The following is a 26,363-nucleotide window of genomic DNA, read 5'->3' as shown; positions in this document are numbered from 1 at the left end:
ACAATGGAACTGAATTAAAGCTGCTCCAGAACCCTTAAACAAAATTTCCTTCCTTTCAAAAGCATTTGTTCCTCTGATTAATTTCCTTTTCCACATATACTAAAATTGTTTCAGCAGATGTTGATAGGTTCATATTATTTTCTCTTGCCATATGTATTGGGGAGTGGCAAGAAGTTTTCTGACACTAATCAGCACAGAATAGGAGGCAGTAAAAACTTATTCTACATATTACATTAAGGAGGGTGTGTGCGCGTGACATCTTGATTCTGAACAAAACTGAAAAGATAACAGACTACTTAAAAGAGGAAGTTGGCTGAAAGAGAACATGTTGTTGAGGCTACTTGTTTGAGCCAAAAAGAATTATCAATGAATACATAATCATAATAAAAGCAGTACTTTCAGAGATACCTGGTAAATAAAAATGTGTCTTACTATGATCTTACTATGAGTAATTAAGAATGACTGAGGGTTTGGGGGCTTTTTTTTTTTTAAATGCACGTGTAAGTGAATTTTTTCCAAGTACCACAAGATGTTATTTATGTATAAAACATTTTACAGAGCAAATGAAAAGTGTAAATGTCAATGACTGCTGAAGAAACAGAATCCTGCAGCATGATTTTGTCAATGAACATGTGATGCTCAATTACTCCTTAGAAACTTAACTACAGCTTACGTTCCTTTCTTTGGCACTATGATACTGTGTATCTATGCAAATTTGACAAGTGAGTTAGATTTTAATGAGCTCAATATAATGCCAAAAATATTTGACCAATAAATTCAAACTGTTTCCATAGTAACTGTCAAATACCCTAAGACAAAAGCTTTCATGTACACTTTTTGGATGTTACAGGGGCTGAAAAAAATGGAAACTCTCTGAAGAGCAATGAAGAGCTTAACAGGCTGCTAGTTCAAAAGGGGTGAAAACAGTAGAAGAAATTGAGAAATAAGATGACAATTGGCAAATTAAATAAAACCAACGTATAGGTTGATTACACTCTAACAGGACTATAGAATTGCTTCTTACTATAAAAAGTGCTCTTCACGGATCACTGATCAGGATCATAAGAGAGTCTTTTTGTAGAGGTACTGGTAAGGAAAATATAACTCCTCCGTAATTTTTAATGTAAGGTACTCATACTCATAAAAAGCATTCAAAACTGTCTTGGGGCAGTGTCCCATGACAGCCAAAGACTGCCTACTCACAGCCATCCAGATAAATCAGTGAAACTCAACTGTGAAGTAGGCTGCATGAAAGTGTAGATATAATCAGTTTTTCCAGAAAAGTTATCTTAAGCACGAACCATTAAAATAAAAGTAACAACAAAAAGTTGTGTTATTCTCTCATTCACAACAGCCCACAGAAATTTCCAAAAATTTGTAACTTGCAAAGTGTCCCTTTCTCTCAGAATTGCATAGCTCTAAATCCAAGTTTTTAAAAAGAATTTTTCAGGGTAAAAAAAAAAAAGCTCTGGATGGATGATGACTATATGTTGTTCTACAAGGCTATCCTTAGTAACCTCCATTCAAGAAGATGCACAAAAATCATTTTAAGGCACAAAAGGTCAAACCTTAACTAGTGGTTGATGAGAACAGCGGCAAACTAAACTTTCTCCATTTCATGCCAAGTATCCAAATATTAAAGTGGTTCACAAAAAGCTGTACAATTCATTCTTCTCTACTTAAAATCAGACTTAACAGAAGTACAACATGCCTAGCAGTAACGTCACTTCTTAATCAAGTCTCTACGTACAGGAAGACAGAAGCTTAATTAACACTTAAACCTGACTTACAGTTTAACAGAAAGCACTGAAGAAGCAGCTTACAGTCAAGGTAACACTCAAGCCTGAATCTCCTTTGGGGTCTGATTCCATGAGAGAATATCCCCTGGTATCACCAATTTACGATTACCCCAGTAGTGCTAAGTCTACTTCCATTTCTCCCTGTTACCTGACAAAAACGTCCATGAAAGAAAGAGGCACACACAGAAGAGATAGACATATGTTTCCAATTTTTCTTTACTAGTTTTCCCCCTTAGAGTAATGAAAATCCCTTGTTTTGAGGTTGGAAGAAGAAAAGGATATAAAAATGTAAAGGCCATATTACAAAGCTAAGATCAGTTACTAACACATCAGTACTAAAAGAAGAAAAAGGAAAAAACACAAATAAACCAAGACAGTCAACATAAAAAAAATATATACACATATATATATATTTTTAAACACAAATGTAGAAGGTGAAACTCAAGCCTCGTACTGAGTTTCGACATTCAGAAAAAGAAAAAGCTCAAATCATGGAACAACATGTGTTTTTAATTGAGAATAATCATCCAGATGTTCTATATAAAGATGACATTAGGCCTATTTTATGACAGCTTTGTTGTCTGATGCTTAAACATTTAAAAGTTATAGGCCAATATTTTGTAAGGAAGTATCACTGTTCTATGCTCTGATTATCTAACCACCCAGACATTTATTATTTATGAAAATAATACAGATTTTCATCCTGATATCGAGTCTCGATGGACAGAAGAGAATTAAACTTTCTGATTACTTTACACAGCCACGTAATCTACACTTCTCTGCACATTCAAATTTATAGTTCAGATTGATGCAAATCAGTTCAGAATTCTTTGTCTGGAAATCTGACAGGCATTTTTCTGAAGTACTGAAGGAACTCTGATTTCACCTCTACCAAAGAAAACAGGACTTCAACCTCCATACTTAGCAGGTAGAAGTTTCCTCAGCACAGCAAGAGACAAAGCATACTAAAGATATAACAAAATGCTGTAACTAAAATCAGTCTGTTTCTTTTCCTATTTAGATTTTCATATTTTCAGATTATCAAAATCTCAGTTAAAATATAACTCTTATTACTGTATAGCAATTAGTAAAAATATCATCCTATATTACTGCATAGCAATTACTTGATTACAAGACTAATTAATTAAAAAGGTCAGCAAACCGTGTGTTTACAATGCTTAACGGTATGGATTTACTTGAGGTAAAGTATAAGATTTCAGAGTTTTGAAGTGATTTCCAGCATCCACTTTGGAAAAAAAAAATTGGAGAGTAATGTGTATTACGTCCAAGGACAATTTTATTTTTGCCACTATCCCTGGAGAAGAGGTTGAATGAATGAATACATCTAACTAAATCCATTTGATTTCTTGAACGGAACATTTTAAAGTAAACAGAATCCTCATCTGCATTCTGGATTTGACACCCTTTATTAAAAATTTAAGGCACCTTCCCAGCTAGTACTCTCTTCATAGATACTTAAATTATTGATTTTAAATTAGCCATATAACAGCTTATATTTCCACAGAACCTAGCTAAAATTTTCTCTGCTATTTCATAGAGAACTCTATAATCACTGTTGCTCTGTTTTCTCAATTTTTCCATTTATTTAAACAAATGGAATGCTGGCCTTTATAACAGACCTAGCGCTAAGTATTTTTAGCACTCTGCCAGAGCTGCTAAGACAGATGTCTCTCTGGGAGAACTGCAGGTGGAAAGACCTACCCACCAGGCAGAACAGCATCAAAACAGAGCGAAAGGGAAAAAAGCACAGGGACACATAGACCCAAACGTAACAGAAGTAGTTGATGTTTTGTGAATATTTCTGAATATTTGAAAGTCACCCCACTCAAATCTCTTATTCACAGTAATGAAAATACTTTTATAAACAAGTATCATAATTTAATTTGAAAGATCCGAGAACAAACCCTATGTATTTTTCTTCAGCAACAGTAACAGGAAGAAGCACTAAAATAAATTGCACACGAGGGATGCACACAGAAAGGAAAGAAGCATTATGTATCAGTTGCACTTTAGTATTGCCATCAACAAAATTAACTGTGCCATTTATTGGCATAGAGGAAACATCCTGTGTATGTCCGCGTAACTAAAAATGGAAAATTACAGTTAATATAACAATACAGATAGGCTGTCCCAGTTACATTTCTCATTGTCAGCAATGAGAGTAATGATGGCAGCTAGAGAAAACAGTTAAATAAGTCACTGTAACAATGAAGTCTCAGCTGTATTATTTATAAAGATCACAGAAACCAACAGTTACTTCAATACAATGATAGATGTTTTTATTATTTTTAAAAATGTGTGCATCTCTACTTGCTAGAGTCAGTTGGATTACACATGCCCACCAATGGGAATAGGGCAAATCAAGTAGGAAAGGTAAAGCAATTACCCAGATAAGCAACCAGCAGAATACTTTCAGCTAAATCAGTAGTTACATGCCTGGCAACAATACAGTTATTCAGATCTTATGTCAAAACCAGAAAGAGAATATTATCAGTTTAACAGTCATTGCTGGAAAAAGACAGTTCCTAGCAATTTTATACTAGTTTCATACTACTAGTCTCCAATTTTAGGAGAGCCTGGAATAAGGGTGTCTACCTGAGTAGTAAAGTTTAAGGTTAGTAAACAACGCACTGAAAGTAGTGTTTTTGTATCATTTAACAACTGTTTTTCTTTGTTCAGTGCTTACTATCTCCCTTTGGCTAAGAGCAAATAACTGAAGAAGTAATGTAACACTACTAAAAACTTATTTTGTCAGTGGCTTCTAGAAGAGGCCTTTGTAGATGTCAAAAACAAATAAAAAAAAAAACAACACCCAGGATCCGTCAGATCAAAGTTAATGAATCCTGCAATTGCTGCTATTATATCCCCAACATCTATTGGAAAAGGCATGACGTGGTTCCATTCGTAATGAAGTGCCAAATCTAAGGCTGATACTTGAAGGAAAAATCCACTTGATATCTTTCACGATGAAAAGAAAAGCATTTACTGTTAATTATCCACACTTACAAAGCCAATACTACAAAAAAAAAAAACAACCACTGAATATAAGAAAAGTAAATACTTTGATAGGCAAACAATTTTTTTTTCCAATATCTCATCTTTTACATAGGATATTAATATTTAAAGCCAACCTACCAATACCAGAAACAGTATTTCCAAACTACTGAAACACAGACTCTGGCAATATCAAGAAAAAGGTATAAGACTGTCCTTTGATTTAAAAACAAACACACACACACATTTTATAAAAATGTAAAATCTCTAACATTTTACACATTTCCTGAACTACAGTGTTAGGATTCGCTGTCCAACGCGTATTGATTATTTTCTTTAAATGAGACAAACAAAAGCTATTTTCTAGCACTGTACCCAGTCATGCAATTCTTAAAAAATGAGGCTCACATAGATATTTAATAGATTACTACTTTTTACTACTACTAATTACTATTTAATAGATAACTACTTAATTGATAACTACTTTCTTGAAATATTTAGCAATACAGCAGAGTAACAAAAATTTATATTAAAAAAAGTTTATCTTGCATAGTATAAATTACAAAAGATACAAGACATAACCCATGATTTGAAAGATTTGAACATCTTTTAGGCTGTGCAAACAACACTTTTTAAATTAGGTGAACAAAGAACACACTGCATTGTTTCATAGAATCCAAGAATGGTTTGGATTGGAGGGGACCTTAAAGACCACCCAGTTCCACCCTCCTGCCATGGGCAGGGACACCTCCCACTAGACCAGGTTGCTCAAAGCCCCATCCAGCCTGGCCTTGAACACCTCTAGGGATGGTGATGTTCCCACAACTTCTCTGGGAAACTTGTGCCAGGGCCTCACAACTCTCACAGTAAAGAATTTTTTCCTTATATCTAATCTAACTCTTCCCTCTTTCAGTATACAGCCATTACACCTTGCCCTGTCACTACGCCCCCTGACAAAGAGTCCCTCCCCAGCTTTCCTGCAGGCCCCCTTTAGGCACTGGAAGGCTGCTCTAAGGTCTCCCCAGAACCTTCTCTTCTCCAGGCTGAACAACCCCAACTCCCTCAGCCTGTCTTCATAGGAGAGGTGCTCCAGCACCTTGATCGTCTTCGCGGCCCTCCTCTGGGAAGAGGGCACTTCCTCTGGCCTCTTTAAATAAGAGATAAAGAAAGCATTCAAAACTAAGCACTGAAAATCATCTCATCTATTAACCTGAGATTTATTCATACTTCACAGTTTTCTTACAATCAATCAATCTGAAATAGCTTGAAATACCGAAACTTTAATTATGCTTGCTTATTAAAAGTAACGATCCGATGAGTAAGGACACAAACTACAGATCACTACATCCTAAATATTCAGTAAAAATTAAATTTTTGAAAAGAAATTCAAACACAAAAATGACAATACAAGCAAGGCATTACCTAATTATTCTACAGTTCACTTTTGCTACCAAGGCCAACGGTTACCATCATACTGTCTACAACAATAACCTTCTGTTACACACAATTTAAAATCATCTGCTCCTCCTTCTAGCTAATCACCATTTTTCAAAGACACCTGCTACAAAACAGTCTGTCTTACTGGCTGCCAGAAACCTCTGAGGCTGCCTCCTGTGTGCTCCCAGCTCCATTCTTTGGTACAGGAGAAGAGTGGGATTCACATGGAAGTTCACCTTTGAATTTTAAATTCACAACAACTTATCACAATCAGTGCAAGTAAGATTCTTCAAAATGTATATGTGGCATAGTTTCCCTTGGCAGATCACACTTAATATAAATGTAATTTTTCCTCCCTATCAGCCTATTTGTGAACAACCAAACTCTATATGGTTTCACTCCCTTTTCTTAGAGCTCCCAGATTTCTTCTCCTCTAACCCCAAAGTTCATTCCAGAAGTATTGTCATATAGTACAACTCTTTGATTTTGCACAGTAGTCCATGATCAAAACTTTATTCAAATGCAAGTGACAATTCTATTTTAACATTTAATTTACAGATCATAGACAAAAAGCAGTATCACCCCATCACAACATGCAGAAGGCAGTTAACATAAAAAGGATGCAAAAGCTCTAGCTAAAAACAAACAAACAAAAAAACCAAATTTTCTTGATTAAAACCTCAACTTGTAATAGGCAAAAAGTCTGCCTTGGCCAAGTGAAGGAAGTTCTTGTACTGGACAGAATTTACCAGGAAGCAGACAGATCAAATTATGTAAACACAGTTTGCAAGTTTCTGCAGCTCCCTTTCCAAAACTTTTGCTTATTACTTATCTGAGGTGCACCTCCACCCCTCCAAGGAATAGCTCATTCGTTACTGAAACGCAGAACCATGCATGAAAGGCTCCATACTAAGCATACGTATCAAATTTTCTACTATCAATCTAGATTACCTACCAAACCCAAAAGTTGTTAGTATACTGCCATCACAAACACAATATGATACACTAAGGTTTTTTGGTATTGTCTGAACTCCACACATGAAAGAAAAGAAGAAAACACAATAGGGCTTTATAATACTGACGAAACACCTACAACCAAATTCACCTTGCTATTCTCATACTGCCCGCCTGATCCTGCCATCACATACATAGCACCTGTTCATTCGGTGCTCACTTAAGCTTGGAGAAAAGACATCGCCCCAAACCAATGTCACTGATACTGTAGTCACCTTTGATTAAACAAAAATATATCTGTTGTTGGTGTTGACAAACTTTATAGTCAATTTTTTTTTAATTTCATCGGGGATTTTTCCCCCAGAGTATCTAGTATTTGCATTTTTTGTCACACTAATTAACACACACCTTAGAAGCAAGATAAACATTTTTCACTTTACCATGCACTACCTACTGAATTTTAAACATCCAAATAAAACAATTAAAAGAATAACATTAAATAAAAATCTCAACTATGACGGATTTTAAAAGAAAAATAAACTACTACTGATTTAACTTCATGAGAGTCACCATCAAAAGCAGCATCCGGACTTTCTAAGTCCATTTTGACAGCTAACATTAGCACTTCGTCATATGAAGGTCAGTGCACTTTAAAAATCTCCTCTGGAAAACAGGAAGATGCAGTAACCATGTTATGGCTAAAGAAAAAAAAAAAAAAAAACACAAACACAAAACCAACCACACAAATTAATGCTGTATTTGAGGTCACAGCTGTGTGTGGCCAGTGCCACGCCGTGAGTATGTGGCCACTTTACCACCTCCGCATTAGGAATATATTATCCCTATTATCCCCTTGTTAAAGGGGGCCATTTATTTGGATAATTGACAAAGATGGAGGAAGCAGCTACAGTCAAGTTTTCCTCTTTTTTTTTTTTTAAAAACTATATGCATTTACAATGGCAATTAGACTATGCTATTTCTTATTAACAAAATAACTTTAATGATTTAAAAGATAATCTGATCTTATTTTTAATCGCGGTGCAAACCTCACCATGGACCTATTAAAATAAAGAAATTACAGATTCAAAAAGAACTATCAGTGTAGTAGTTATTACAAAGCCAGAGAGCTAATTAGAAAGATTTATAGAAAGATCACCCCCCTTGAGGTGAATTGTGATGTTGCCCTGCACAGAAAATCAACTGTTCACTTGGAGAATAAATCTGGAAATTTGACCTGAATGTCACAAAGGTCTGTTGTTCCAAGGATGCTGGTCCTCACAGCACTGACCTTCTACAGCAACCTAAATTGTGCTAGATGGTAGTAACTATAACTGTTTTTAAGTCTGAATTTTTGACTTCCAGTTTCCAGAGTTCCCCAAAAATGTTCCCCAGAAAAGAAATAGGGTTCTAATAGAGATTGATTCAGCAAAATACCAAGGCTTTTGTATTGTAAAAGTCAGAATATACTATAACAACATAGTATACTAACAACAACTATACTATACACGTTAAGGGCAAAAACAACAAAGAAACCCCATAGCTTTTCTTTATATCAAAACACCAATCTATTTTATTACAGCAATAATAGGAGACATTGACCCAGTTAGATAATGCTTCCTGCTTCACCAACTGAAACAGCAGCCCTTTTTTTAGAAATAGGAATGCTGTGTGTCATTATGTATCTGCAGTTATGCATATTATAAAAAAAACAAACAACGTATTGTAAAAGCTGACATATACAGATGTCATTTGCCTATTTCTTATGAATGCAGTTTGGATTTGAAGTTTGATTTTCATTTCAAAACAGACTTCAAAATATCAAAACTTTATATAAAACACAATGGAAGCTCAACATTAAACAAGATGTTATGCACAAAGATGCCATAAAAGGATTTAATTATTATATATGACACCTTGGGTGTGGTTCTCTCTAATTAATCATGTGGCACAAATTCAAGTGCCTTAATAAAATCTATTACATCAATAATATTAACTTTACTAACTGAATTTCCTTTTTTTCCGCCCCCCCCCCAGTGGGATGAGTAGTTAATTTAATAAGATTTCTTCCCATGATCCCAAACTATTGCCCTTTCTCACTTTTAATTTTTATTTTCCACTGATTAGACCTTTTTGAAATTTTCTGGAAAAAAAAAGTCTATGCAAAATCCTAAACATAAGTGTTAAATGAGGAGTTAGTAGCCATCTTCTCTGATGCCTACTAATACCAATAGGAAATTAAGCTGAAACTCATAAAATATGAATTTCTTTTGTGATACAATGAGTATGTGTAAATGAACAGTCAAAAAAGAAGCATTTGAAGACAGCACAATCCTGAAATCCAAGGGCATTTCCTCCCTTTCAAAAAGCAATATTACAGCAGCACTAACGGATACATGATATCATTTTGGAGTTTAATTTATTTCACTAACTCCTCAAACCATGCATAATTTTACAGCTATTTTCATTTAAACAAGAGAAACCAAGAAAAAACAGAAGTTATGAAAACAACACATTCAAAAGATTATTATTTTAGATTTCTATGAGCTATTCAGTAGTAGAGTTTTCTCCATATATGACTGTGGCTCAGTCCACAAAAAACAATGTCAGTAATGTTTTCTGCTTAATCCAGCAGAACCCACACAAGCAAATTACACTTTTACAACATAATATGAATTAACCTTCAATCATGAAAAGGAAATTTCCAAAATAAGCCAAAAAAATCATTTAAAGCAAGATTTTAAGTGGTTTAAGCAATAGCTCCCTAACACGTATAAACTATAAACATGTCAATAAGAAAAAACAGCAAGGCACAAATTCCAACCCATATCTTATCCAAGAAGATTTTTCTGCTCCTTAGTTCTTACCCCTTAACTCTGAAAGAAGCCTCTGTTCCATTCCACCAGGGAATACAGTGGATAAGGTGTTGATTGTGATGATATGATGCGTATACCAAGAGAAACCATTTGGCACTGTGCTCCTGTAAGTGTCAGTTTGACAAGAAATTCCACCTATGGATGTTGAAGGTGTTTTTTGAAACTTATTTATTTTAAACATACTTGGCCTTGTAGACAGAGAAAGTACATTAGATCTGTCTCAGATTTTCAGCACATGATATGGCTTCACACGAAATTAGTGAAGCAGGAAACAAGAGGTCAGCGTAAGAACACATACAATGGGGAAAGGACAGACTAACAGATGCCTCAAGCAGGTCCTGTTAAAATGGATTCATCTTAATGCTAGAGGCAGGTTATGAGTAGTACCACGTGAGTCAGTCTTTAATTATATTCAGTGTTACTAGTTCTTTTGTGATCTGTCAAGACCAGTTCTTTCCAATGTCAGAATCTTCCAGGACAGACATTTCCAATAGATGTATAAACAAACACTATTGATTGCACAAATTTTACAAATGCTCAGTGAAACCCTGCAAAATGTGTATGGATAAGGGCACATATATTTAAGAACGATGTATTTAAGCTTTAGTGATTATAGAGAAAAAATCTGATATGACAACCACAAGATGAAGTTACTTTCTAAGAGGAGATTAAAAGACCCAGTTCTTTAGTCTTACAAAAAGACCAATAATATATGAAATAGCTTAATAAATGTATACATCACACAAACTAAAAACTGACAGGAAAATCACCTATGAGTAAAAGACAATTTACATTGTCTACTATATGGCTTGAAATTAACCAGTTCTGACCTATCCAAGAAATTAATCTTTCAAACAAAAGCCTTGCAGTATTAGTAGAATAAAAACAAAAAGAAAACAAACAACAAAACACACACAGAAAACCACTAAAAAACCCACCCCCAAACTTTACTAATTTTAAAATAGAGCTTTATCAGCTTCTGAAATAACAGAAAAAGTCATTTGCATTTCCTTATGGCTCTAAGAATACACAATGTATGTCCATTTATCAAAATGAACCAAAGTCAGTACTAAATTCAACACAATTCCAATGGAATTATCTCATTATTCTTTTTTAAAAATTAGAAGAAAAAAAAAGGAACTATATCTGACTATCTAGCAGCTTTTTTGGAGGGTTCCTTAGAGGCTCTATCCGCTAGTACTGCTGACTTGTGGTAACTGATTCTCAAGAAGCCAGAAGATCCCAAAGTATCATATTCCAAGATATCAGGCTACAGATCTTCAGCAGGTACAACTTCCAAGTTTCCCAGTACTGGTACAGTTAACCAGGCACATTGCCTGGAAGATTGAGTTCCATATGGATTTTGTTTAGAGGATTTTAGTATGACACAGGGGAAGTGGAAATTGAGATGCAGGAGAATAAAAGAAAAAAACACCACCGTTTTTCAACATTTATATACCATATGTGAAATGGAGCAATTTTTATATTGATCTGTATTAGCTATCAAGAACTACCATGTACATACTAATATACTGCCCATTTCAGCAGGTACATGGGAATCCAACGTAGACTTTTTCTCTCCAGAGACTGCGCTCCACATTTTTAGCATTTACTCTCATTAAATGTGTTTGTTTGGTTTTTTATTTTTTTTATTTATTTTATTGAATCTCAATACATCCATTACTTGGTGTGCAGTGTAGTAGCTTGGCCATGAACATGTAGTAAAGAAAATTGTCTGAATATTATATTTGCATTCCTGCAGCCAAATCCAACCAACCAACCAACAAAAAAAAACAACCATTCTGAATGGAGGTGTACACGTTGTTCCCCCTTTTACAAAATCTTAACTGGCAGTCACAGAAAATAAGAGGTTCTCATCTGGACAACTGAGATGTGAAATTGTAAAGCGGCTTGATGAAAAGGCAATACATTTCAATGTATGCACACACATGAAGGCCCAACACCAAATGAATTCAAAGTGCAGTAATCCCCCAGAATCATATTGCTTCCAGCACCTTATTGTCAGTACAAAATGAAAATTGTATTTTATAATAGAGTTTTATACTTATAAAGTCTTTAGTTATTAATGCAGGTGCATCAGTGACAGCTACTTTAAAGCTCCATTTGCATCACGATGTGAAGCCACCACAAAACAAATTAAAATTGAATAAAAATGCATTTGCAATTGTTACTGTGACATTACAAATGGAAAACGTTCCCACGTTACCTGATTATCATTGCATATACTACTAATATTTAGTATTAATATATTTTATTACATTCAGTTTTTGCTTTAAGAGACCTTAAAGGGCATAATTTGCCTCTATCCAACTGTGAAGCTATAAGTATTTTCAATCCATGTAAGACTGTTTTCCCCCTAAACCTGCACTCTGTTTGGCAGCTCTGTTTAAATTGATCGGTAACAGAATAAAATTTAAATTTGTTACAGTCATAAAAATGTATCATCTTATTATTAAAATACGGTTTTGTTTGTACATTTCCAGTCATCTTTCTAAGTTGACTTTCAGATTGCATCCTCTCGAAGCAGAAACCAACCTTCACATGTGCCTAGCACACACAAAAAAACACCTAATCAAGCACCTGTAAGTGCTGCTAGAATACATATCCTGTAATTTCCCTTTTTTTAACCAAAAAAAGCTTTTTCTTAATTGGACATAACCATCCAACTTTGTCACTCCTCCTGTCTCACAGAATGATTGGATGTACAAATATATAGAACATCAGAACAAACAAAGAATGGACTGAATTCTCCGTTGAAGTCATTCCTTCATTTCACAAATAACAGATTCTACAGCATAAAAGAATTTATGGAGGAAGTCATTTTCACATTTTTGCACTTCTTTCACTGAAACTTTATTGGTATTTTACACCAAAATTATACAGAATTACTGAATGACAACAATTAAACAAGAACATGTTTTGTGATTACTGAGATTTAGTCAACCTAAAGCTTAAAAATCATAATTTATTCTTCCACTAATAACATTCTATGCTCAGTACAAAAGAATTGGCAAAAGAGAAAGTAAAATATATATATATATATAAACCACAACAACCCTGTAACTTACCCGCAAAGCTTCAATTACAAGGTCTCGTGCTTCTAGTTCTCCTTCCATTATACTCAAAAGCATCCGCAATTCTGGCTTGCTCAAGTTATCCACATCAAACTCTTTTTTCTGTAACAAACAAAACACTAATGAACACACTAATTAAATGTTTGTAATGGTTACTGTAGATATGAAATGAAGACATATCAGCATCCTAATTATGGGTTACTCAAACATCCATGACTGTCAAAGTTGAGGTGGCTTTCTTTGTAGCACACAAAGTCAAAATAAACAGTCTGTTTCTTTTCATTTAAGGTGAAGAACTTAAAAGCCCACCAGCATGACATTGCTTCAAATCCTACACTGTTGCAAGAAACTGACCCTTGAAAGTCTCATAATTGATAAGGGTGAAATGATAAAAAAAATTAACTTCGTTCCTATATACAGCCTTACAGTGACAGAAACATTTCAGCAGACCTGAATAACACAACAATGAAGGCAAGAGAAGATGACAGAACCAAATTACAGGACTATATGTGAAGTTTCGAAGCACAGCTTGAGAAAAGACGTGAAATCTTATCTGTACACTTAATTCACAGTCCCCTTTTTTTGACTGGAGGATATAGTTCAGGCTTAAGAGGCACTGACAAACAACAATTTATAGCAACAATTATCTCCTCACTCTGCAGTTATCAAGCTTCATATAAGCCTGACTTCCACTTCTGAAAAGGCAGTAGAATGAGTTTATAAGATCACTGAGCACACGTGTAAACACTGTCTGCTTGGAAAGTCAGCATGGCGCCTGTAAAGAAGTTCCTGCCTCATACTGCTAGGGTCCTGAAAGGCTGTCAACAGACAGGTGGGTAGAGGGGATCCTTTACTGCATGAAGTTCTCACCCGCAGGAAAGGAATTGGACAGCTAAAAGAATTACGAGAGAAGGAGTAACTACCGCATGAGGAAAGACCACAAGGGTGGAAATCTTCAAGATCTGTATCCCCCCATGCAACCTCTGAGTGATCTGCTCTTGATACAAATCACAAAGGTAGGGAATAAGATGAATACGAATTTGTTTTGTTCACCAAACTCCACAATGCTAACAGAAGGAAACAGTGAAATTAGAAGGAGATCATTTTAAGGGAGAAAAAAAACAGCATCTAGTTCATGTGTTAGATTCAGCTGACCATTGTGATCTCCCATACGCTGTTCACTGCGAGGGAAATACTACAGTCCTTGCGATGACACAGACGTGTCTTCTAGTGAAGCCCCGAGATGAGGACACTCATCTATCTTCAGTCTGAAGTAATCAGCTGCCAAATTAGCTAACTGCCTATCTGAGTATAGAGTCTGCTCTCCCTGGAGGAAGAAGTCAAATGTAAGAGTTCAGCTACCCAGGAGCTTAGCTTCCTCTCAGGAAAATCCAATAAAAATTAAGGTACCATTTCCTCTTTCTCAAGGCAAGAAGAGAGCAAACAGTTGTCTTTCCCTCTGGTTAGAGGGACAGATCAAAAGTACCCCAAAGCTCTAACTATATTAGATTTACTCCGGGTTCCCTTTTTACTTTGCAGTTAAAACACAGGTGCACAAATGGCTAGTGAGAACTGTGTGCCAGAACATTAGCTGTTCATATTCAACGTACAGTGGGCTGAGCTTCTTCATCTACTTGAACCACATGGATCAAGAGAAGACCGATGATTTCTATCAAATGTAACTGTTTCTGGGACAGGGCCATCCACTCCAACCAATATTTCTAGACTGACCAGCAATTATCATCCACCAACAATTATCCTCCAATTTTGCTGCCTGGCTCAGCTATTCTGCTGATACAAAAGATCCTTCATGCCCATGTTTAAGAAAAACAACCAGTTTCTTTCTCTGAAGGCTTTTTCCCAACATATGCTGCAGCAGCCTCTCACAGTGCTCCACATGGCCCAGCAATCAATGGATATGCATGAAGTGCAGTTACTGAAAGCATGCAGCTCCTCATGAAATTTGACTAGATTTTGCCTCATAGGCTGCAGCAGATTTCACTCTCTGCACTTCTAACCACTAAATTTAATTGTCAGATAGCAAGACCCACTTACCCACCCTCCTTCTTGTATGAACTACTTCATAATATCTAAAGGCTGAGGGACAACAATGGATCTATTCATATAACTTCCTTTAATACATGAAAAACCGTCTCAGTTTTTCAGATGGAAAACTGATGCAGAGACATAAAGTTCTTTTTCCAAACCACACAGAAAGCAATGTAAAAAAGCCTTAAGTCTCCATTCAGTGGTTTCCCTTTCAAAAAAATACCTGCCTCCTCTGACAAAAAATAAAAGGCACCCAAGACTTCTGATAGGCACAGCCAAAGTTAAGAGAGGCATCCACAAAAGCACAGTGCAAGAAACGTGACCCTACTCTTTTCTCTGAGTCAGTAAATTCAGCTTGTCAGGAGGTAAAGCCCAGGGCAGCTCTTTGTCAGAAGACCGCCTGTACATCACAGGTGAAACATTTCGTTCCTACAGTCTTCGACAAGACATAAATGAAAAGACCTTTACATTCTTTACAAACCAGAGGCATAATTCAACATATGTGATGCAAGATGAGCTTTTTTAACTAACCATCTGATCAAGTAATTAAAGTAAATCTTACTCAAGTACATACCACAAACTAGAGAATGTGAAAAGACAGCAACAATGAGCAATTCATAAAATCGTAGAACCATAGAATATCCTGAGCTGGAAGGAATCCACAGGGATCATTGAGTCCAACTCCCAGCTCCACACAGGACCACCCAAAAATCAGACGCTATGTCTAAGAGCACTGACCAAACACTTCTTCAACTCTGGCAGGCTCGGTGCTGTGACCACTGCCCTGGGTGCAGAACCTTTCCCTAACACCCAGCCTGACCCTCCCCTGTGCCAGCTCCATGCCGTTCCCTCGGGTCCTGTCACTGTCCCCAGAGAGCAGAGCTCAGCGCCTGCCCCTCCGCTCCCCTCGTGAGGGAGCTGCAGGCCGCCATGAGGCCTCCCCTCAGCCTGCTCTGCTCTGGGCTGAACAAACCAAGGGGCCTCAGCCACTCCTCATAGGTCTTCCCCTCTAGACCCTTCACCATCTTTGTGGCCCTCCTTTGGACACTCTCTGATATTTTATGTCCTTCTTATATTGAGGTGCCCAAACTTGCACACAGTACTCGAGGTGAGGCCGCACCAGTGCGGAGCAGAGCAGGACAATCCCTTCCCTCGCCTGGCTGGCAGTGCTGGGCCTGATGCACCCCAGGGTGCGGTTGGCCCTCCTGGCTGCCAGGGCACACTGCTGCCTCATGCTCAGCCTGCTGGCAACCAGAACCCCCAGACCCCTTTCCACGAGGCTGCTCTCCAGCCTCTCATCTCTCAGGGCTGCCCCAATCAAAAGTGCTCTCTGTTAATTTAAAGTTAGATGTAAATAGACAAAAAATTTTAAGAGAAAGTCATACCAATGACATACACAGCTTAATTTTTATATTTTTTTTTTTTCATTTTGAAAACTTGACTTGAAAAATAAGAACTAGCAAAGCCACTTCATACATGAACAGTTCTAGCACATCAGACTAAAAGCCCACTTAGCCTCGCGTCCTGTCTCCAGAAGCAGCCAATAGTGGATGACTTGAAATCAGCACCAGAGCAGGACAAGCACATAATGATACTTCCCAGAAATACTCTTCCAGCCTCCACCAGTTTTCACCTTCTGAGCCATAAATTATTATTTTGCACATAGCAGTCCCTTGAAGGACATAGATTTTGTGAATCTGCCCCTTTGCTTTTTGAATCTTTATGTAATTTTTGAACCCACAGCCTTCCCGCAGCTCATCGCATAGCTTGTGTGAAGAACCACCAACTTTGCTGTGAGTCTGCCATCAGCCACTTTTGTTTGATGCTTTCTGATTTATTAAACATACTTTTGGCATATGATGAAATAAAACTAATCTTCCTCTTAAACACTTCCCTGCCATCTTCTGGGGACCAAGGTGTCAGTCATGGCAGGCTTGCGTGAAGTTCTCTCATCCAGATGGAACATTTTTGGCTCATATTACAGAGAAAACTGTTGTTTAGGCCTAGGAAAGTAATCTTCCTAATATCTTCCAGTGGAGCAGTAACACTTACGTCTCCAGAAAAGAAAGACTCCATTAGTAGCTCATGGCTTATGTGTCATCTGGGGTTTAGCTACAATACCTCTGGTAGAGTGCCAAGCTGTAACAATTTAACCAACAATTTAACAACTATATAACCAAGCCATCCACTATATTTGTTTTACAACAGAGATACATGAATATGTTGCCCCAGGGTGAAATTTGGCATACACAACCAGAACATGGCCGTTTTTTTTTCTTTCCTTCTTCCAGATTTTAAAATGTCTGGTTTATTTGATTTATAAGGATAAAATATCTGAAAAACACTGTGTTCTTTTCAGTTCTCTACGTCTCTAAAACTTCATGTTATTTTTTTTCAGACCAACTTTGTAAGGGGTTTGTGTTGCCTGGCAGCAAGCACACTGACAACAGAGAAAACAGCTAATTAGCTAAAAACTCAAATACCCGTGTACTCATCACAAAAGAGTATAGGGAAAATGCTAACCTGCACCATCTAAAGATAAACTGAGCTCTACTATGAGCCAAGAAGATGACATAAGCATAACCTCCAAACAAGAGAAGGCTGAGTTAGGATACAGGGATCGAACTGGAGAGGAAAACTCAGAAAGGGATGGAATGGGAAGAGCACCAAGAGACAAGAACAGAAGGGACTCCTTCCCACATACAGAGCTATTTAAACCAGAGATAAAAAAAAAAAAAGTCTTTAGTGTTAGATTTATCCCCACTGTGCCCCAAGAACAACAACATTTCTCGTGAGGGATTGGCAGTACCAATAGCTTGGTTTTACTGACCTAGCCCAGCTGATACCGTTGGCAATTTCAGGAGCTAAAGGTGCCGTTCCTTGTGCGACCATAGCAGCCGCTCCAAACTGTGCTGCCTTCAGCACAAGTGTGAATTGGGGCAGCAGGAAAGCCACAGCTTTGTACCTTCCCTAAGCAGAACCAGGGCAAAAAGCACAGTAGCTGTGGATTAATCACAGATGACCAGAGAAAACAATCTCCTTCCTGCTCAGAAAGCAGCTGGGTGGCCTTTTTAGAGATGGAGCTGGGTAATAGCCCAGGACTTGGGAAAGAAAACTGTGAAACATGATTAAGGGCTTAGGTGGAACAACAGGAGGGGAAGAAAGGTTAAAAAGACAAAAAGAAAAAGTGGTGTATAGGAAAACACATAGGGAGTCCTTTCAGAAGGGAGGGAAAAGGTACCTATCCACATTTGTTACATATTTTATGTGATGTTCCATTAAATACACACAAGAATCCTCCTGAAGATTCACAAAGCAGACTTCCAAGATGAGCTTCTAAAAATAAAAGGATTTGCTATTACTTATTAGGTCGTACAAAGCAAACTTTTAATATCATAACGGCCTCACAGCTGTCAGACCCACAAAATACTTGTACCAGGGAAACACAACCCCGATTCACACATTTGATGACACATTTGCAAACAACCCTAATGTCCACCAGGTAGAACTCACCTGACCAAGTATAAGCACATTTCAACTGATTCTACTTTGTTACCTACATGTAAGTATCTGGTGCAATTTTAGGTATCTTGGGGATCAGAGAGATTCTTTTGGAGGCAGGTAGATATGATACAGAACTTAGAAGAATCACCCACACCATTTGGGCTGGTAGAAGGTCAGCTGGGATACCCAGCGCATGCATGTGGATCACTAAAGGAAGCCCTCGAGACAGGATTGAGACACCGAAAGGCAGGTGTCAGTATGTGAGTGAGGTGATGAATTTCCCGTTATTGCCAACAGAAAACCGATCAGCCCAGTCAAAACTGCCAAGAAAGCTGTTCAGCTTACCAGCCACCAGAACTATTTGCTCAAGGCTCCATTGGCAGTATCGGTCGGATTTCCACTCACTGTAATAGGATAATTAACACTGTGCATACATGTAAACATTTAAATTTAAGTGCCTTGATCCCACCAATACCTCCAAGAGTCATCTGTCAAGACACTTCACTTAAAGCCAGAGAAATTTCACAAATATGTTTCCAAAACAGATCATTCCTTGTAACCACTTAATTCTTTCCACCAACTATAAATGGAAGTTTCAAGACCTAGCTCAATGCAAACACGGGGATGTGCTCAAATGAATCCTAACCCTCTTGTAGCAAAAAAACTCTGCAAACAGAAAAAGTGAAAGAAGTAGCTACAAAATCCATATAGCATTCACAGATACTTAAGAGAAAGCACGATTTATTGATTTGGCTGTGGAAGGCCTGTTCTTTAGGCTGAAACCAGAGTAAGAGTGATGCCATGCTTCTCCAGAAATTATCTGATGCAAGAATACATGTCCGCTTCCCACCCCATCCAAAGTGAACTTAAGAAGTGAGATGAGACCTATAGGAATGATCTTGGCAACAACAAAAACAACAACAACAAAAAAAATAATATGAAGGCAGAGAAATATCTTTCAAGGAAAAGCAATACTGTGGAACTTACTCCTAAACTCAGACCAAGTTTCTTCCTGAAAAGAATATCACCCAACTTTAACATCCAGGACTTAGACAAAATGTCATACAGCCACACCTCAGGGACCTTGAGGGTACTTTAAATGCATTTAATTACGCCCATCCATTAGTTCATTGACTTATTGGACTGTTCAGCACACAAAGTTACCAGCTTACACTGCTCCTCTCTTCTCCAAGCACAGCTCCCTTGCTTTCTGTTTTTTTTCAAAGGCTTTCTTTAAAAGGCATGGGGGAGGTTTTGTTTAGCTGCTGTGGATTTTTTTTTGGCTTGGGCTAACTGCAAAACTTTTAACAGCTCCAGCATTAACCATAAATATACCTCAGAACTGAGAATTGTATTTTAGAAACAAACAAAACAAACAGAGAAAAAAACAAACAGCCCACAGCCCCCCCAAAATTAGTAAGACACTGACCTTTACACATACCCAGATATTCTCATAGCTGTTAAAACACGTTTGCAATCTATGAACAGCCACAAAGGTACTTAGATACCTAACTTGCACTGAAATCAGAGATGCCTAGTCTTTTTTTATGAATCTAGGCTTACAACAGTCCTTCGATGACCATGCTTAAACTGCTACTAAACTTGACAGGGAATTCCTGTTCAGAAAGTCACTTACTTGAAGGCCATTTCTACGGCAAATAGCATGATTTGATCCAGGTACAGGTTCACATTCTTCAAGTTATCTTTAGAACTATTTTTAAACCTTTCAGAATTTCACACCTTTCCCTGTGCTATGTTAGAACCAAACCCCAATGCCCAGGAAACCTATAATTCACACACCACACAGGCAGTGCCTCTTCCCTAAGCCTGCTTGACTCCTTCCTGTTTACATATTCAAGGATGACACTGGTCTTGTAAATCTACAGCTCCCTTTCTGGGGAGGAGTGGGTGCAGAGGCAGACCTCCAGCTGTTGTCTTCCGAAACTGAGCTCTTTCTTTACTTTTTCTGCTTCTTCATTTCCATCTCATCCTGTCTTGCTATACCACCTCTGAGACCAAAGCAACGCCTCTCTTCCCTACACTTGCACAAACATCCAAGCAGCTGGGAAAAAAAGCAGGACGTATTAAATCCCACAGATTTGCCCCTCCACACCACTACCTGGCTCACAGCACTGCCCCTCTGCACTTCTCCTTTAGCAAGAGACAGTGTGACAGGCCCATGTTTGGAAAAGAAAGGAGCATTTACAAAGTGGATGACATTCACTGGCTTTCTTTTTCCATTCCCCCAGACCCCTGCAACAAGGGAAGAGAGGCCATGCTGCCAGCCGTGGAGCTGAGCAACACAGAAAAGGCAGGATGTAGGCTGGGCTAGCGGGAGGCAGAGCAGAAAAGAGGTTGTGGAGCAAGGCTTGAACTTTACCACTGCACGATGGATGGATCGTTACCAGCCACTCATTACAGGGGAGATGCAAAGCAGTAGCAGGACTGAAACAGACCGTGCTGTGTCTGCATCTCACCTACCTGTTGGAACACCCCAACAGCACTGTGCGTCTGACCAGAGGAAAATAACTTCTCTGAGCATTGCCACTGCACTGTATTCAGATGAGGATCGTGGTAGTTAATCAAAATCCTTTTGGAAGCAATAATTTTCCAGGGTGCAGTCCCTACTAAGAGACCCAGTCTTTGCTTTTCAAGGGTTATGGTCTCATTTTCTGCTACATGCAGTATTTTTCAGCTAAGAATCTTTCCAACTTATCTACATCAGCCAGTATAACTGACCTGATCAAACCATTGTTTAGCATGTCACTACACTGCCCACAATGGCAATTCTACTACAAACGTTCTTGCAGATCGATAGATACTGAATACACCAAGCTAAGTATAAAATCCTCCTAACATGTCACCATAAAGTGTCATGGAACTTCTCTCCATTTATTTTGTTTAGTCATCAATTTTTAATCCACTTAATATTGGCATTTTTTTTCTGTAGTGCAACTTCTTATGCTGTTACTTGATCCACAGCAACCCAGACTGACCCCGAATGATTTTTTCGGGTATGTAAACATCATTCTCAATGAACTTTTGACTGATGAAGGCAGCAGAAAGATCCCTACTCATTTTAGAGAAGTCAAGATATCATTCCACCAATGTGCTCCATACGTACAGCCTTACAGCCAGCAGACACTACTGCCTTCTGGAGAAAAATACCGTTTGTGCTTTTGATCATTGGTCAAGCAAAATCAAAACCAGAGATTTTACTGAATAACTTTAACAAATTCTCTGATCTGTAAGAGGCTTTTCATGGTGTTTGTTAAACCTGCACTGAAACAATGATGTGTGACAAGACAGCCCTCCATGCACAGCAGGCTGGTGTTCAATGTTTCAACAGATGGTCAAATTGAATTATTTCTTGCTATTATACAATTATTACTGGTAGATATTATGCAGATGGAAGTTATTCAAAGATATTTTAAAACACAAGCATATTTTCCCCGAATTCTAGTCCAAATTGCACCACCACAATTTCACTGGCTCAGCCAATCAAGCTGTACAGGTATGAAAAAGGACCAAACCATTTCCATCCCATTTTTGTCATCCTTATCACAATAAAAATACCAATATTTTGCGGGAGAGAAAGCCCACTTGGTGGGCTTACCAAGAGCTGTGCTCCATCCAAGGGAACTCAGAAGGACAAGACTCTCAGCTTTGCTCCTAAATGTAACACTATAGAACAGCCTAGGCTTTTCTATCACCTTCTCTTGGGTGAGAAATCTCTCTCGTTCTGTCCTTTTCTACAGTGCTTCTAAAAACAGTAAAAAACAGGTCTTTCTTTTCCCCCCCAGTGATGTTACTGATGATGTACCTGATAGTGTACTAAGATACAAGAGTTACAGCATGAAGATACCCTACTGTATTGTCCTGCGGTGTACAGTTCCTGATTATACCATAAAAATTGCACATTAGTGCATTACTATTACAAATGCTATTCCTACAGTTTTCCATTGCACCAGTTGTGCAATCAGGACTCTGAGAACTAAATCTAAAACTGTACAGAAAACAGTATTTCACCATAACTTGAGTTTAGCATGACTTACAAGACAGCCACCTAGATGTTTATTGTCATCCTAAATGTAAGCAAGATGATTCAATTCATAATTTTATATCTTGAATCTGAAGACAGAAAATAAGCTACTCACAGTAACCGTTCAAAAGGAACACTGGAGTACTGTATAAATATTTTTTAGGAATCTTTTCATTGCCCGTAAGTGTTCTTTTTACTTCCCTATACCAAGGATAAAATGAAATCGACAATTTAACATTTATAATAGTAAGGGGAAAAAGCGTGCAGTGTAGAGCTGTCACTCCTTCATGACAATGAGAACATCAGATTGCATGAGCAGCTCATACTGCATTGCCTAACAGGACAATATTAAAGCAGTACTTGATTAAGCTACTTTTTTGAATTCTGAAGGTAGTAAGAACATGAAACACTAAAGAATTTAGTATAATTTTTACTCAGAACTAGGACTTGAAAGTATTTTATATTTTGCTTTTATGAATCATCACCTCAATATTCTTTTATATCAAAGCCATGTCATTGTTTTAAAAGACAGCGATGTGATTCACTTCGTAAGGTTTACCTTTTAATTTTTTTAAAGTAAAACTCAATTTCTGTGACAGCGCAGGAGTTAAAATGTGCAAGGAAAATTAACTGGAGAGCTGGAACATAGCTTCAGATAAGAATTTGTGACTACTTGGAAGAAAAGAATATGTATCGGGGTATATAGGGGTATATAGGGGTATATAGGGGTATATAGGGGTATATAGGGGTATATAGGGGTATATAGGGGTATATAGGGGTATATAGGGGTATATAGGGGTATATAGGGGTATATAGGGGTATATAGGGGTATATAGGGGTATATAGGGGTATATAGGGGTATATAGGGGTATATAGGGGTATATAGGCACACACACACTAGTAGTACCCTCAATTTCCCAGAAACTAGCGCCATCCTGCTTTCTGGGGTTGTTGCTTTCAGAAAAGACCCAGCCTAAACCTCGCAGCTCCTCGGCTTTATTGCCCCCGACCCGGCGCTCGGTTGCAGGGCTGGGCGCTGCCGGGGGGGCTCACCTCGGGCTCTGCCGGGCGATGCTCAGGAGCTGAGCCCCCCGGCAGCCCCCCCACAACCCAAAGGGGGCTTCTCAGGGGGGTGAGGAGCCCCAGGGAGCTGGGGGCACCGTGTGGGGCTCAGCCCTGCGATGAAAGGAGCGGAGCGGGCAGACCCCGCGCACCGCCATCGGCTGGCACCGGGGCGTCCCGCACCCCTGGGGGCTCTGCCCGGCTGCCGTGGGGGGGGTGGGCTGGAAGGGAAGGGAAGGAGAAAAAAAGGCTCCTGCGGGCTCGGCAGCCCGGGGAGGGTTATAGGATCGACGTTTCTCCCGGCCCCGGGCGCTGTCACCGCCTCAGCCCGCCCGGGGAGCGGCGGGAAAGCAGCGGGGGGACCCCGGGGGGACCCCAGCCCCCTGCCCTGCCCAGCCCCGCTCTCAGACAGCGGGGAAGGAACAATGGGGGGAGCCCCTCGGGTGGGGAAAGGAGGACGGGGGAACCCCCAGCGCCTCTCCCTTCTTCTCCCCCCTCGGCCGCAGCCGAGCCCCGTCCCGCCCCGGGGGGGAGAAGGAGGGCGGAGGGACGGAGCGGGGGAGGCAGGTCTCCGAGCGCCGCTTCGTCCCATCCCCGCAGCACCCCCTCGGCCGGCCGAGCCGGCTCTAACCCTCCGCGGCCCAGCCGAGCCCGTTACCGCCGCCGTAGCCGCCGAGTCGTCCCGGGCGCCGGAGCCGGGCTCGCCGCTCGCTCCCTCCGTCGCCATCTTCCCGCTGGAACGGCTCCGGCGCGGAGCGCGGCGCGGAGCCTTGTGGCAGCCGCCGCCGCCGCCGCCAAGGCGCTTAACCCCCTCCCCGCCGGCACCGAGCCCACCGGCAGCGGGGAGCTTAACCCCTCCGCCGCCGCTCCGAGCCGCCCCAGGCGAGCGAATCCCGGAGCTGGGCCAGCGGGAGCTCCGCTTTCCCCTCCTCCCCTCCGCCCCCCGCCATCAGGCGGAGGAGGGGGGAGCGGGACCCCGCAGCAGGCTGCCCGCCCGCGATGGTGGCTGAGGGGAGTGCCCCTGGCACGGCGCGGCCCGGGTCCCGCGCAGGCACCTCTCGCCTCCTTCCCTTCCCTGCCTCCGCCGTGGCTTGGGAGGAGGAGAGTGGAAAGAGAGGGTAGAGGGGGGAAAGAAAGAGAAGATCCGGTGCGGTGGGCTTGGCTCACCTGGCCGATTAGATCCAGCTGAAGTCTTTCAGGGAAGGGTACCGCTCTCTTTCTGGGGGGCCTGACAGGAAAGAGCACCTTTCCCACCGCCTCCCCTGTGGAGGGGGGGGAACACACATGGCTGTCACCAGCCCTTGTTTACAGACATGTTTTCGAGCCGAAGTGGCTTCAGAGCCTCTGTGAGGTGGACCTTCGTGCAGGCCTAGTGCTTTGAGGCCAGGTTAAAGAAAGCATCCCTGCGGCAGCCCTAGAGCTCATCCAGGCTTGGGGCTGCCTTTTGCCTTTCCAGACCAGTACCTAAGTCAAAGCCTGCTTTAACCCCTCCAGAGGAAGGTTCAGGCCATCATGTTAAGCCCACTACCCCATAGGCTATCTGCATGTCTGCCCCCCAAGAGCATACGCCTTCCTCCAGGAGATGTTCCTCAAAGCCTTGCCTCAGCTCTTTTCCCCCTCAACGAGAACCCACCTGCCTAGCTATAGGCCAAATCTGAATGAACCCTTCTCTAGAAGAAACAAATCCGTGACAAGCCAAACTTGGGACCTGGTTATTTTACAGCCTCATATAACTTCCACATATAACACAAGTAATTCCAAGGAGCCTTGCTGGTCTCCTTGTCTAACAGGGACACCTCACTTTCAGGTTTATTTCCAATTCCTTTGGCACCATGACCAGGAGAAAGAGACTGATGACTTCCCTTGATCAAAGTCAGCAAATGTTCTTCTAAGAATGCTGCACTTGAGGATATATGTAAAAACATACATGAACTTTCCCCTATACATAGCTGGAAGGGGAACCAATGAGCAATGAGAGGAATAAAAAACCGTGATACAAATGTAGGCTGAACAGTGCAGAATTCATTGTACAGGATCCATTACAGTGCACAGAAATTCTCCAGTCAAATAGATGCACCCTGGGTTTAGGAGTTTTTTAGGTTTTTTTTTTCTTCTTCTTTTTTTTTTTTTTCCTTAAAAGTCATACAGCTTTCCTCCTACTCAAGTTTTTCATTTTCTATAGCTGTGGTGAGTGCTCACATCCCTTTCACTGCTGAAGCAGAGAAACTCCATTGATGACAGAGCCTAAACCTACTTATTTTATTCAGTTCCCAGAACTCTAATATCATTTAATTGGTTTCATAATATATTGCCACTGCTTACTTTATTGAGAGCAAAGTACCATACATTACTAATTATTTATATAAAGTTCTAAGAGTATGTGGTGCTTTGCCATTGAGAATCTCATTGAAAAGTCACTTGTCTCATATGGATATCATCATATTTACTCCTCTCCAAAATGATTTTAAGCTTTTTAACTGGTTTGAGAGTATCTTTTATTGAATCCTGTCCACCATTATCATGGCCCTGTTGT

The 26,363-nt window shown here is 39.7% G+C and overlaps 1 protein-coding gene across 1 annotated transcript in view; it reads right to left on the bottom strand.

The window, feature by feature from the left end:
• The window catches only part of CTTNBP2 (cortactin binding protein 2), an 86,774-nt gene extending 62,035 nt beyond the window's left edge, over positions 1-24,739 (bottom strand). Inside the window, exons 1-2 of the mRNA XM_035544011.2 lie at positions 24,489-24,739; positions 13,168-13,275 (exon numbers count right to left, since the gene is read on the bottom strand). Coding sequence (XP_035399904.1) covers positions 13,168-13,275; positions 24,489-24,557 — 177 coding nt within the window. The 5' untranslated portion in view covers positions 24,558-24,739. The remainder of the gene's footprint in view (positions 1-13,167; positions 13,276-24,488) is intronic.
• Between the last annotated feature and the right edge of the window lie 1,624 nt (positions 24,740-26,363).

This window comes from Cygnus atratus, chromosome 1 (genome assembly GCF_013377495.2).
Source record: "Cygnus atratus isolate AKBS03 ecotype Queensland, Australia chromosome 1, CAtr_DNAZoo_HiC_assembly, whole genome shotgun sequence".
Taxonomy (NCBI): domain Eukaryota; kingdom Metazoa; phylum Chordata; class Aves; order Anseriformes; family Anatidae; genus Cygnus; species Cygnus atratus.
This window is presented reverse-complemented; position numbering and strand designations above follow the sequence as displayed.